At 40.2% G+C, this 14,999-nt stretch overlaps 1 protein-coding gene across 1 annotated transcript in view; it reads right to left on the bottom strand.

The window, feature by feature from the left end:
• Window positions 1–445: 445 nt before the first annotated feature.
• The window catches only part of LOC103800533 (dipeptidyl aminopeptidase-like protein 6), a gene marked incomplete at its 5' end in the record, with an annotated part of 71,226 nt that continues 56,672 nt past the window's right edge, over window positions 446–14,999 (bottom strand). The window contains one exon of the mRNA XM_009072913.1: window positions 446–764. Within this exon, the coding sequence (XP_009071161.1) occupies window positions 602–764 (163 nt within the window). The remainder of the gene's footprint in view (window positions 765–14,999) is intronic.

Raw genomic sequence — 14,999 nt, 5'->3', positions numbered from 1 at the left:
ATATGCAAAACCTTAATATTGGCTTTGTACCAGGAAATGAAGCCAGGGGATCTGGCCAGGAAATACATGCTCTGAAAAATGGGCTCATCCAGAATGGCAGTGGCTGAGGGATAAAATATTGAAGATTTCAGGATTGTTGCAGTATGAAAAGCTCCATAAAACATAATGAATCCTTGAACAGTAGTGTGGTTGGGCTTTTTTTTAAAAAAAAAAAAAAGCTCTGAAAACTTTCCAGAATACACTTCTAATTCTGTCTATTTTGCAAACAACTACAGGGCAAATTCAGGGCATTCTCCAAACAGGATTGCTAATATTAACATATCCCCAGCAACAAGTCTGTGACTTTGAAGATGCCCTTGTGAAGCAATGAGATGGTAACTAAATCACACTGTCTATTATCTCTATAATCTGTCCTGTATCCAACATCGGGAGGAGCAGGTGCATCCTCTCAAAAAGCTTCCATAAAGTGTTCTTTCTCTGCATTTTTAGACACAATTATTTTGCAGTGAATGTATGTATTTGGCAATTTTCTAAAAAATTACATGACAAAACAATCCCCATAAAGATGCTAGAAGCTACTACACAGGTTTCAAGAAACTAGTCAATAAAGAATTCTTTCTTTACTTCCAAGCAATAGCAGCATGGTCTCTAAATGCATTTGCACACTTGTTCTTTCTCTTACCAGCTGTTGCCCTTTTGGACCCCAACCAGCATACTGAAGCTTTGCATTGCTGACCTCAGGGGGATACAAATTCTGGGGATCCCTGCAAAAAGAGAAAAATAAGATTTCAGCTTCAGAAAAGGCCTTGTTTATGCTGGTGCACAACTGCTTTGGAAATACACCATGAACTTGAAAGAAGTCTTTCAGCTGGAATCATCCAATAAGTATTGCCAGATTTCAACAGATTTTTTTAACAGCAAGGTAAACACTGGACCAGTAGCAGGTGTTGGTGAGATCAAGTATTGAAACACTGGACCAGTAGCAGGTGTTGGTAAGATCAAGTCCCAATGAGTCACTCCAATGAGTGACAATTTCTGTTTCTTACTAATATGAGGCTAAACATATTAGTTCTACTGCTGACTTGTCTAAGCCTTAAAATTAGTTAGGGGATGGCAAACAATGTATTTATCAACACTGATGATGTTCACAAAGGATAAACAATAATTATATCTTTGAGTCATACTGCCACAAGAAAAATATACTTTAATCTTCTTCACCCCATGGCTTTTCAGCCTAATAATTTTCTTTTGAATGTGATGGCAGAGAAGTTGAGCAACTATAAAACAGTGGATATGCAGCCTGGCTTCAAAGGGAAAAGCTCCTATTAATGCCACATATCTGAGTTTTTAGAAAATAAAATCAAAATGCTTTTCTAGTTCTTTCATCCATTACCTTCATTTTGTTGCAGAACATCAGTGAGACATAGCAAATGCAATATAAAAAAGTAGGTTTTTTATGGTAAATGTCAGAGCAGCATAATGTCATTTTATCACAGCATGGACAGCATTGCCTTAACTGTATTTATACTCAGCACAAATAATTACATTACATATTCTGAAGTCACATTGATACAACTCTGTGTATAGCAATACTCTACAAACAAGAACACTAATAAAGCCTGCATACAGCATGCCTCATTAGCAGGTCTCAAACTGCTTGAAACAGTAAGGGTATTATCATCACTGGTCTACAGGCAGGAATAGCAAGGCAATTTGAGGCCAATATCACCCAAAACCAGAGAAGAGAGCCAAAGTTTGCTTGGCCTTTAAGCAAAAGGCCTTCTTGTACAGACTTTATTTCTTCATTAAAGGCACTGTTTTCCAGACCATGTTTGCAAAACAGAACAAAACTGAATGCAATAATTAGACACTAACTGAATTCTCTTTATTGCCTGTTTTAGGACCTGGTGCTGTACCACAGTTACACTCTGGCTCTGTTCAGTTGGGCAAGAAGTCCTTTAGCTGCATATTCACACTGCACTGGTGCTGGGGTAACAAGCCCAAACACAGCAGCAAGAGGAATGTTCAGAATTGATTTTTGTGCAATCTTCCCAATGTGTAAAAACTATCATTTCCTCTGAACTCCTGTTCATAGACCAGATAGAATCAGGGCAGACCCAAGGTGAGGACCCCAATGGCTATGCTTTCCTCTTTCCATAGCTCCTGCAGGTGGAACAGCAACTTCCACTCTCCTGCTAGAGGTTCCATATCAGTGATTATAAACCATAAGTCATAATGTCTGCAAGGCCTCTGGGAAGAGGTCCATGGAGCTGACCTTAAATTGAAGTGCTCAAGATCACTGAATCATAACATGGTTTGGGTCTGAAGGGACCTTAAATATCATCTAGTTCCAACTCCCCCATGGGCAGGAACATATACCACTAGACCAGATTATTCCAAATCCCATCCTGCCTGGCCTTGAATAGTTCCAGGGATGGAGCATTCACAGCTCCTGTGGGCAACCTGTTCCATTGCCTCACTACCCTCACAGTAAAGATGACAGGTTTGATGCAGATGGGATGCATTGAGATTGTGGAGGGACAAGAGTGGGTTGTTGAGGCATTGACACTTCAAGTCTGAGTGTATTGTAGGGCAGCTAGATAGATTTTGGCTCTATATGCAAAGTGTCATCTATAGCTGCTGCCGGTAAAATTATAACTTTTCTTATGGTTTTTATCCAGAAAGTGTCTTTGTGAGTAACCCAAAGTAATTTTTGTAAGGTATGGATAAGAGAACACATAACTCACACTGAGAGCAGCTGCAAAATTCCCATTCCACTAAAAAGACTAGCCATACAACTTCTGGTTCTTTTCAAGCTTGTATGCACTAGATACTTGAGTTTCCAGTCAGCTGTGCCTGTTAGGAATCAATCTCTTTCATTAGCTATCTTGATTATTTTATCAGAGAGTAACCCCTGATGTAGAAGGAAAAGAGCACAATAATAAATCAAAACCTCTTATGGGAGAATAAAGTAGTACTTGTCTATTTGGCAAATGAACTATCTAGTTCTTGGGTTATTTTACCCATGGTGAGAAGAAGAACAAGAAATTACAAATAGAGGGGGAAATACCATACTTAAATAAACAGATTATATGATTTGTAAGAATTTAAACCTGTAATGCTTCAGATAACAGCAGTGGAGCTAAGGGACAGACATGCTGATTACAGCAAATAATTCAGGCCAGAGCTCAAAGAAGTTCTGTCAGTTTTGCTCACTGCATCATCTTTTAGAAGAGGAAAAATCTACTGCAATAAGAAATGCTACATAAACCAACTTTGGTAGCTGATAAGGGAAAAGAAAAAACACTCCATTCAATCTACCAGCAAAGAGCTCTGCTGCAGACAAAAAAAAAGAAAAGTCATCTTCCCTTTCTTGGGTATGGCCAAGGAAAAATGGAATTGCATCTCCTGAGTTCCTTCTTAAGTTGATGGGTATGGCTGGGAAACTTCTTTTGTAGCAAAATCTTGTTTGTTTGCCTTGAAACCTTTTGATAAAGGTTTGATGTAGACCAATACAGGCAGGCAGTGGTCAGGCATCTGTCCTCATGCTGTGAGCTATCCCTTTCTACCACAGGCTACAGAAACCAACTAAGATCCTAGTTTTCTCCCACAAATGCTCCCAAGAGACGAACATATTTGTCTTGGTAGATTTTGACTTATTCCTCATCTTTTGAAGAGAATCCTCTTCCCTCGAGTAGGAAAACTCACACACACACTCCCCTGCAGCAAACTTCAGTATCACATGCAAGGGGATTGGGAAGACATCCCTCCTTGTTGAGCCTGAAACCACAGGAATGACCTGGAGATTGGCTGCATCAGCAGTGGCCATGGTAGACCAGGCTGTCAGCAAGCCTGAAGGTGGCAGGAAAACAGAGTTCCTTGTGAATCTGTGAACCTTACTGTGAAAGATCAGATCCCATACACTTACATGGGCTATGCTGGGTGCAATGTCTGTGGTGGAATATGCATGGACTACCTCCCTGGCAGCCCCAAGCAACCCTTTACAAAATCAGTTATCATAGACTCATAGATTGCTTTGGGTCCTTAAAGACTGTGAAGATCATCTAGCTCCAACCCACCTGCCATGGGCTGGGACACCTTGCACTAGACCAGGTTGCTCCAAGCCCCATCCAACCTGGCCTTGAATGCTGCCAGAGGTGGGGTAACCACAACATCTCTGGGCAAATAATATCTTAACTAACTTTAACTTAACTTCTCTGGGCTATTATATCATCTAGAGAGAGGAGGAGGAGTTGTCCACACAGTTGCTCTGGGTGGGATTGCCACACTCCTCTAACTCTCTCTTTGAGAAAGCTCTTAGTGTTCCTTTCACTGAAAAGACCTTTTGGACAGCATCTAACAAACACATTTCCAATAATCTCATATTATTCTGGACCTTTAACTCTCCTTGGTAAAATTCCCTTAAGGGTGTCAGATCAAACACACACCTATATACCAGAAGCACTCATCCATTTTAGAAGTGTTGCATAAATGGAATCTCATGCCAGTCAACTCCTTCTGGGAGGTATGTTATTACTGATAAGGTATAGTCCTCCATAGATACACCCTTTCTTGATCTCCAAAACAACCTGCTTAAAATTCCCCTGTACTTTTTCCCCTGAATCAATCAATATTATGGGTCATCTCAGCCTTTCCAAAGAGCCAGTGCTCGTCACAGACCTTCTTAATTAGGGCTTGTTTGGATCTGAGCCTGCCCCTTGTGAGATCATTTGTGCAGGATGCTGGCTTGGAAATAGGCAATTCTGAAGGCAGCCTGTATATCTCTGGTTCCTGGTTTGGATGAGGAACCAGCTTCACTGCATCCTCACACTGTTTTCACTATTTCCTTGCAAAAAAAAAAAGGAATTATAACATTTTTTTAGGCCAGACAGAAGATGGACCAAGGGCTGTATAAACTCCTCCATGTTAGGATGGTATTGCATGGACCAGAGGCTCTTAAATTGCTCCAGTCACAGATGTGACTTCAGCAAATGTTCAAAAAGTATTACTGAAGTAGTAAATTGAGAAATTTTCACATTTAGATAAAGTTTTCTGCCCAAAAGTCTCCCCTTAAAATTTCTGCCTAAGGAAAATTCCTGAGTGCAATTAGCATGCTGTCTGCCAAATAATTTGTGCTTGCAATTGAGCTCAGAACACATATGTAGGATAAAACAAACTAATCAATCATATGAGGTTTCCTGCATTTGATTTTAAAAATTGCAGTTATTAATAATTGAATGAGTTTGTATTGTATTTTGCAGAAATGTTCATATCTGTGTGTTCCTTCTGACATTTTCTCCTAAACAAGACCAATTTCCTCCAGAGACTTCATGGAGTTGAGTCTCCCTCTGAGCATAAAGATGACAAACTGTTCTATAGTAAGTTCTTCAACAGCAACTTAAAAAAAACAATAGACATTTCCACTGTAATTGAGGGAGCAGCTCCCTTTACTTCAAGAAAAATATTTTGCGCTACCAGACTGAAAATGTCTGAAACTGGAAAAAGCAAAGTCTGGGCTATGGCATAGGCTGTTCTTCTAAGGACAGTTTTCACAACTTTTAATTTTAATTTGAATACAGAACAACATGATTTGTATGGAAATTCTTTGCACATGCTGCCACTGTGAGCAAAAATGCAACAATCTGCACCAAAGGCAGCTCTGATGTGTCCAGCCTCTAAAGAAATAACCAAAACTAGGTATTTGAGCTGGACTGAGCAAAGCTTTGACCCTCCTTGCTTTACTATGCCATAATTTTGGAAAACATTGTATAATTAGTATATTAAAATGTCAGTAGTATATGCAAAAAAGCTGAAGAAATAAAGACAGCTGAAAAGAAAGTGTGGGGAAGGCAGAAATATCCTCTCTTGATGGCTGCATCAAGTCAGCACTGAGTATTTTGAAAGACAACAATCCTAAGGACATCAGCTCACAGTACTTTTAGCATTTTATATGGTTAACTATAAAAAACCTATGTATCTATCTAAACTATCTGTCTCAGCACCAGAACTTGATGTCTTGACATCTACTTCTAATAGCATAAATCAGTCAGCAGCTAAGACAGATTTCATCTTCCTTAGAAAAGAAGGAAAGAAAAAAGGAGATATGAAGCACCACATAGAGAATAAATCTGGAAGGGTGATAAAGAACTGGAAACTTCATAATGTTTAGGAGTTTTTGATGCACGATAAGAAAAGGACACTAGAGAAAATTTGCAAAACAAAATAAAAGCATGTAAACCCCACATATTCATAAACATACAAAGAACCATGGATAAAGACATGGAGACAAAGATTTCCAAGAGGCAAAAATGCCATTTCTTAAGAAGCAAAAATGCAATTTTAATGACTTGCTTTTAATGACTTGACACAATTAAATGACTTGTTTACTTCAAAATTCACCAAGGAGAAGAGGAGACAGGTGCCATTAAGAAAATTGCTTCCCAGGAGATACAGACCCCTGCTGACACTCATGGTGAGATAGAATTAAATATAATACAAATGGGAATCAAAGACTTGCCAGAACAGATAATCAAGAAATGACTGTCAGAAGATGCAGCTAAAAGAATCCTCCTGGAATTCTAATAAAACTCCTTAAATAGATGGCAAAGGCTCTTCCATTCATGTAGGTTCGTCCGCTATTCAATATTTAATGCACATACACACACATACACAAATTTTCCTTACAGCACTTTTCAATGAATGTAAGTAGAAGGAGGTAATGAAAGCAATTTGAACTTATTAATTTCAACTACAGATACACATCAGTTCATTCAGCTATTCTTGAAAACATCAGAGCACACAAACCATTTTCTTCTAAGATGAATGAATTCCACAGATTTAGAGTCTAAAAGGGAATCCAAGACATTTGACCCTAATTTGGCAATTCTGTTGCATTTAAGCCAACAATATGAGCTCAGAGGTCTTTTTTATTATAGTCTGCCTGTATCTGTAAGCTTCCACCAATGTAATATTTGGTACTGGGCCTGCCAAAGCTTTTACAATACTAACACCACCTTAAAATCGTGGAATCATAGAATGATTTGGGTTGGAAGGGACCTTAAAGGCCACCTGCCATGGGCAGGGAAGAAAAACCAATCACTTGCCAGAAAAGGAACCACCAGCTTCCATTGGGAATGATGTAAAATGATGGCACAGGCTTGCCTTCCTAGTGAAGGTCTGAAAAAACCGATTTGAAGATGCATCAGAGACTGGTGCACAGTTTGGAGTCCCAGTGCTGCAGGCTGGAGGACTGCCAGCCTTTGATCAAAAGCTCTGGGTTTCCCCCAGTAAGGAAACAGTAGAAATGGTCCTTGGATACTGGTAGCATTACTTTTAAAATTATGACATTATCATGCTTTTCATGTGACCCCTCTAAATCATAGATGACAGAGTGAATTTTGACTGCATTTTTAAAAAGAACTTTAGTTTCTGGAGTCCTATTTTGTCCCCTAGAGAGACAATGAGAGGCGATAGCATTCAGGTGATAAACACAACCACTTAAAAGTAATTTTCTCTTACTCATGTAATTTCCTCTTACTCTACAGAGATTTCTCAGCCAGCCCTGACCTCAGAGCTGCCCAAGGCATGAGGTAAGGCACTGGATTCATCAGGATTTCACATGTATTTATCTACAACAAAGGCACAGAAAAATTAAACTCAAAATATTTGAATGCTATCAAGAAGCTTAGTCAGAATTGCAGCAAGCTAAAGATCAGCTATCCAAAATATGGGCAAAAAACTCCCACAGGTTGAAGAGAAACAAGTCAGCAAGCACTGAAATGTTTAAGAATGAACTGAGAAGGTCTTCACAGTAATGAACCTGGGTTGAATGCACGTGGTTCTTGAGAGACTCTGCCAGCTTTCAGGAAAGGATGTTTGTGATGAAACTTGTGTATCTGCCATCCAGCTGACCTTGTCTGACTTTCAAAGCCTAATAAAAATGTAGCACCATGATGTGATGCCTGTAGAGAGCAATATGGGATTATTAGCACATAAAATGAGATACAGAAATGAACTCCTACTACCAGAGACAGCAGAAGTGCCTTGTTACACTAAGACTTCACTGGCTGCTAACTCACACTTTTAATTGGGGCAAGAGATTGATTCTTGGGCTTGTGCCTTAAAGTAATCTAACAGTTTGCGTTATTTGGTTTCAAACCAAACCAGAATGACTCAGTATTCTCTGTTTCTTTTGGAAAACTAAGAGTCTTTGAGCAAATCTTACTTCTTCTTATGTCAACAGGAGAAGGAGATCCTGGGGGTCTGTGCATAGGTTTTCAGGAGTATTGAAACACTCTTCTAAACAGCCTCTCCCCACACAGGCTGTGCCATCATCAGTTAGAATTAACAAGGCATACACTTACCAGTGCCATTATTTCCATTTCTTATCAACAGTGATAGGATCACATTTAAGCAATACCACAATTAGCCTGATTTCAGATACAATTTAAAAGTGGATGGCAGAACACTCTCCTTATACAAAGGACAAAAATACTACCCTATCTCGACATTTCTGCCCCAGAACAGAGATGTATAAACCTCAAGTATACACACAAGAGGAAATGATAGCATTTGAAAGGGGGTGTAACATTTGCCTTCACAGCTCTGCATATGGAAAATCTTTTCATTCCTCTTATCTCCTTCCCATGTGTGACATGGGAAAGCATCTTTTTTTATTCCTCTCTTATCTCTGCAAATTTTTTAGTGGAACATTCAATAAATGATAGGGTAAGGGGTAAAGAGGCATCAGGGCTAGTGTGACACAGTCTGGGCTGTCAGCCAGGTATTTTACCACCTTTGCCATAAAGAGACTTTCTCAGTGGTTACTGTACCAAGGAAAGCCCTGGCTGTAGCATCCATTCTCCACCCAAAGGTCCTTTCTTGCTTGCCAAAATTTCCCCATATGTTCAGAGCTCCCCAAGGGACAGGATGCCCATTTTTAGACTATTAAATTTGTTTAGTGATTACCTGCTGAGTGGACCCAGAACCAAGTAGCAACGACAACAAGGAGCCTCAGGACATGGCTGAGGTGCACAAGTACTGTTACACAGACTGTTCTATATTTCTCAGAGGTGGGACACTATACAGTGACTGGCACAGGTCCCTATATAGCCCTCACTGTGTAACCTGAGCCCAGGACTCATTAAACCCCACAAAAGTGAGGAAATGCCAATATTCATGCAGATCTGGGTCTTCAAAACTGGCTTTTTTTTATTTTTTCAGGTGCCCAGATATTCATGCAGATCTGGGTCTTCAAAACCGGCTTTTTTTTTTTTTTCAGGTGCCCAGTAGAGAAACTAATCTGCGTTTTGTAACATGCAATGCACATTGTTTGTGCTGTGTAATCAAACAGAAATGCACTGAGAGTTTAAGTAGGATGAAAGCATATATCACCCAGCCACGGCAACAAATAATCAAGGCTTGGGCTGCAGGGTGTCTCTAGTCTGATAGCAGTGGACCAAAAACAGCTCCCTGGGGAAATGCATGTTTCTTGTTCCTATTCTAGTGGAAACTCCCTCCCAAACCTTGAATATTAGGGCAAAAATGCAAACAAAAAAATTCAATTCCCACTATGAAAATCCACCTACAGTATAATTTTATTCCTGGGAAGGAGATGTATGGAAGCAACAATTGTACAGGCTGTGGTTAGTTGTCTGAATCAGTGCTATGCACCATCATTTTTTACATTCTTTTTCCCTTTTTTTCTCTTTTTTTGTCAAGACTCAGTAGTAACTCAACCTTCTTGAGTATGAATAAGGAGGAAACCACATACCAAGGAGCAAATTTTTGGAGGTGGACAGGGTTGGGATGTGCATGTACTCACTGGCAGTGACTATGGCTCACCACAGCCTGGAGTCCAGAGGAGTTTCATTCACACTGGGACTTGGGAACATTTCCAAATGCAGATATGCTTCTCACCACTGAAGCACATTTTATCCAAGAATAGAATTTAAATAGGAGCCCTGCCCCCATTTCAGGGGATGCTGTCTCAGAAAAACACTTATTGGAGAGTTTACTTCAAACCTTTCTTCTTTCCTTTTTTTTTCCTGATGAGCCATAAGCTATTGACCTTTTCTGTAACATAAGGAGGTTGGTTGCTGGGCTTTTCTCTGCTAAGTGCTAACATCTGTGTCTAACTATTAATTACCCAAGATTTTTATTTTTTTTTGAGTCATTACTCTAATTCTTAATATCAAATCCTCCCCTCAGGGGACCATTCGTTATTATTATTGCTATACATGGTTTCTAAGGTGTCCACCCACATCACGACTGGTTCTGGAAGAAAGAAGCATGTGGTAAGAATTGCTTTGCCTACACAAGAAAGGAACATTTCACATAAAAATATGCTGTGCAGTGACCAACATGGGCAAGCAAGTGGCAAATCCCCTGGAGACTAGATGTGGTGTTGAGCTGCTGAACTGGATTTCCTCCCACCAGCACAGCCAAGAGTCCTGCTTGAACTGCCTTCTGAGGCTGAGCTGCTTTCAACCTGCCACTGTTTGGAAGTGAGTGATGCTCAAACAGCAGCTTTTCTTAATGAAATGCTGGCTCTTTCTTTTGAAAGAGGTACAAAATGTATTCATAAGCAATAAGCTGGTATGTGATTTTACCACTATTCCAGTGATTTACAGAGTGTTTAATTCAGAAGATTATAAAAAGCAAGAAGCCAAACAGCTTCATCAGGGCTTGAGCCAAATGCCAGTAAACTCAGATGAAAAATTCCTATCCACTTCAAAGGATGTAAGGTCAGGCTCCACAATCCAGCTATCAAATTAAACTATTCCAAGGTTCAGTTTTCTGTTGTCAAAATGCAACAGAAAAAGCATGTGACATCGTGAGGATGTTCTTATTTATACTCTGGTATAAAAGCCACCACACTGTGCAGAAGTGCCTCAATTAACTATATCAACTATCTCACAATGTAATAAAAACTATGGAATGATAATCGTTAAAGAAGGTAGAGAGAGAAGGAGTAGCAATAGCAGATTCTTCACGAACTGCATAACACATTTTTCTCCTTATTTAACAAATTTCACATTTTTATTTGGTTTTACATGCTTTTTTATAAATGTTTTATTTGCACCTCCAGAGATCATTGCTGGGGGAAAACATTCGACTCCTCTAAGTAAAATTTAATTAGCTGAAAACAGGTTCTATTAAATACCATACATTTTCCTCTTAAAATAAAATGTGGGCACTAGTACAAGTTTGTGAGTGTTAAAGAATGAAATTGTTCAGCACTGTCTACAATAATTATCACATATTTCCTCTGTTGGGTAAGTACAATTTCCCTCCTTGCTTTGCAGATGGGGACACTGAGGCACAGTGTTTCTTTAAGACTACAGAGAAGGGGCATAACAGGCCAGACTACAAGAAAATAGAACAGTCTTGGTCAAATAGACAAGTGTCTGAAGCAGAGTCAGTTCCCTGAAGTTCTTTTATCCATGATTTTATATAATGAAACACAATTTCCTTTGATGATGAACATGGAAATGGGACCATTTCCAAGGGAAAACTTGTTGTCTTTTGGAGTATTATACAATAGGCTAGGTACAAAACTGATTAAGGTTTCTCTAATTGACTTTAAAGTCAATTCCTTTGCTGCCAGTGGCTTGTATAAAAGAAGGAGGCAGGAAGAATAGTGAGAGCTCTGCAGAGAGATCTACAGATTGCTTTGAAAATTTACCCAGAGTGAAGCACTGACTCAGTTCCTCCCCCTGTTACCACTTCTGTGGATCTCCAGTGCATATTGTACACTCACTCCACTCATGGGACTTCTCTTGAAGTTACTGCAGCTCAGCATGGGGGACACGTGCAGGAATGTACAGGTAGTGTAGGCAAGAAGAGCTGAACTCAGCTCTGCAACTGTTCCTGTAATCTACTTACCATGTTCCTCTGACTACACCATATAAATTGGGGAAGAAATATGAATTCAGCTTAGGAGTAACTGTTCATAATTCCCTCCTTCTAATACACAAAATCAATGAGGAGTGGGAGTCGCTGCTGATTTTCTCACTCATCCTGACAAGCACATTTGGAAGCTCCCATTGACATGCCCCAGCTAGATGTGCTAACCCCGTGCTGAGAGATCCTACAGGGAGGTCAGCACTAATCCCTGCCACTTGCCTGTGTCCAGAAGGAAATGGCTCACACAGAACTGGGTGAGGCCTAGGAAGCCTGAGGAAATGTGTGGTTTATGCTGGTCTTTATTTAGGGGAATGCAAACACAACAGTAAAAAGCATGAGATTTCTGCTGGCCACTGCAAAAAACTAAATATAGAGTTACCCCTTTGGATATCAATCCAAAATTAGCTCTTGCTTAGGATCTGCAGTGCCATATCAAACCAGTGGTCCAGCAGAATGCACTGGTGTGAAATGACCTTAACACTGGTGAGGAAAATCCTACAACTAAGTTAGGGGCACACTCTGATCAGTCCTGACCTGACCATAGAAACCCTCAACAAACAAAGTTTTTTCCCTTATTTCAGTGAAGGATGTGAATGACCAAGATAATCCATACTGGATTCAGGAGGAACAACATTACTAAAATCACAAAAGAATAAAACAATTTTTGGTGCCTGGATTTCATAAGTAGGTTGTTGTCTGCATTCTACTGCTAAATTTTTATTTTTTAAAGTTAGGAAAAATAATCTTAGGAGATCATTGTATATGGTATTTGTGTTCCACTTTTTCCCAGCACCTTGCAGGAGAGCTCCCTGTTCCACATCTGGACCTGCAGATGCTATCACAGTACCTATAAATTACAAGTAGTTGGCAATTACAATGCAGCAAGTGCAACTGTGGCGTTATGAGAAGAGCTTTGCAAAAACATTTATAATGGAGACAGCTGCAAGCAGTTATCAGCAGATATATCTGAAAAGCAGCAGTGTTCATCAGGGAGCAGATGGGACAGGACAGAGATTTTATCCCAGAGAACATGAAGCTGGTTCCACTAGATGGCACCCGGTGGCAGCATTGTGTTTTTGGGTGAACAGCAGGAGAAAAATGGGTGACATGCAGGAAACTTGAACTGAACATAACCCTGTACACACTTACACCCAGGAAAATGAGAACTGTGGGTCTCAGCTGGTTCCCCCTGTGGATACTGTAAACCACAGGCCATTGAAAGCAGAAGGCAAATGTGGCAAATCAGTGGGGGTTTCTACTCTGAGTTTACCAAGAGACTGTGAGAAAGCTGAAATAACGAAAAAGGAGACATTAAACCTGTGTGATCTCTTTCTTCTGCCTTGGGCTTATTTTCATTTTTAAATCAGATCTTTTGAGTCTATGCCATTGTCATCTATCAGTTCTCCTATAGAGAGACAAATTGTGCTGCTACCCTTTTATGCAGGGAGTTTACTTCAACAACAGCTCTTACGGAAAAATGTTGCAGTCCTGTATAAAATACCATTTGGTAACATATGTGCTAAGGACGTGCCCAAATTGGCTTGTCAAACTTATAGAGAGCTTGAAATGAGATCTGGAAAACATTGGTACGAGACCTTATCGACTTCAGACTCAGCCTCAATCTGGAGAGCCTGAAGAATGTGGCAAAAATAATTAGACATTTCCTTTTACAAAACAATTTATGCTGGCAGATTAATGCCATGTTATTTAAAAAGTGATGCCACAGATTAGGTTAATTGGCTTCTTTATTAGTTAGTCTCAGCAGGGATGTAGCAAGGGCATGAGTGGGTACAAATCCTAAATTGCCTGGCCTTCCTGATGAGGCAGATCACAGCTGAGGATGAAGAACAGAGTAGAGAGAGCACAGGGAAAGTCACACTGTCACAGCCTGATTCCAGGAATGAGTGTCTGATGAGCAGGAGGGATACTGTGGAGGGGAATGAGTTTGTTCCCCAGCAGTCACTGCCTGAGCTGCTGAGCTGGAGGTATGCCTAGGAGCCACATGCACACACTGACAGGGTGTAAAGCTGGTGTCTACTTGCAGAAGACAACTAATGCATGAAAACAGTTTGTAAAAAAAGGCAAAAGGGTTGTTGCTCAGTGCTGAATTTTGTCACTCCTGTTATTGCCAGGTGGAGGGCAAGGATACTGGTTGTAGGTTGAAAATTTTGACACCAAAGGACCTGGAACATCAAAATGAACTGAACCTGTGCTGTGTCAGTGTGCTAGGTCCTGCCCTCAACAACCTTCATCCACATACACCCACCAGAGCAACATTCCTGTGTTAAATATGAAATAGGTGTCAAAGAGATTTTTACCTCTTCATCCAACAGAGGCTTTACTTTCAGTTGGTGTATTTCACCACCTGTTACATCATGTTCACCTGCTAACCTGTCCTCTCTTTTCATACATCACCCTAAAATATATGCAGAAATCCATAGCAATGCTAAATGCCCATGTTGCAGCAAAATGGTAGCGTGCCACCCCTTCCTCCACTCACATGCATTGTGATCACCTGAAAGATCAGTGCAATTGTTAGTCTACAATATGGTTTGTAATGCCTGTGTACACACCTATAGCCTAAACTTTGTAAATCATACTTGTACCAACATGAGACACAGTGATCCTTCCAACTTTCTCTGGCCACTGGTCTCCTGATCCACCACTACTTCTGTGGAGCCACCAATGCCAGACACACCTGTATAATTCTGGTACTGTCTCACTTTCCAGATCTTCCTCTTTTGCTGGATACTTCTCCTCTGACACATCCAACCCTCAAACTCTTTTCATCACTACTCAACCAAACATGGAGAGCAAGGGGAATCACAGCTGAGGGTGCAAGAGAGTTGAAGCTGGAGGGAACAAAAGCCTGTAGTCAGGGACAAAGAAAGATCATGCAGCAGTAGGAAACTGCCTGGGCCACTGTATTGTTACTTTTTTTGCATTTCTAACACACACTATGCATGATACTTCTATTTTTTCCACCTTTGTTTTGTCTGGAATAGAACTGTGCTGTCAGTCAAATCTTTCTGTTCTTAGCCAGGTTTGCTACATATAAAAAGCTTATCTGCTCATGCTGTGTTCCTCTGGCT

Source organism: Acanthisitta chloris, unplaced genomic scaffold (genome assembly GCF_000695815.1).
Source record: "Acanthisitta chloris isolate BGI_N310 unplaced genomic scaffold, ASM69581v1 scaffold1004, whole genome shotgun sequence".
NCBI classification, from domain to species: domain Eukaryota; kingdom Metazoa; phylum Chordata; class Aves; order Passeriformes; family Acanthisittidae; genus Acanthisitta; species Acanthisitta chloris.
This window is presented reverse-complemented; position numbering and strand designations above follow the sequence as displayed.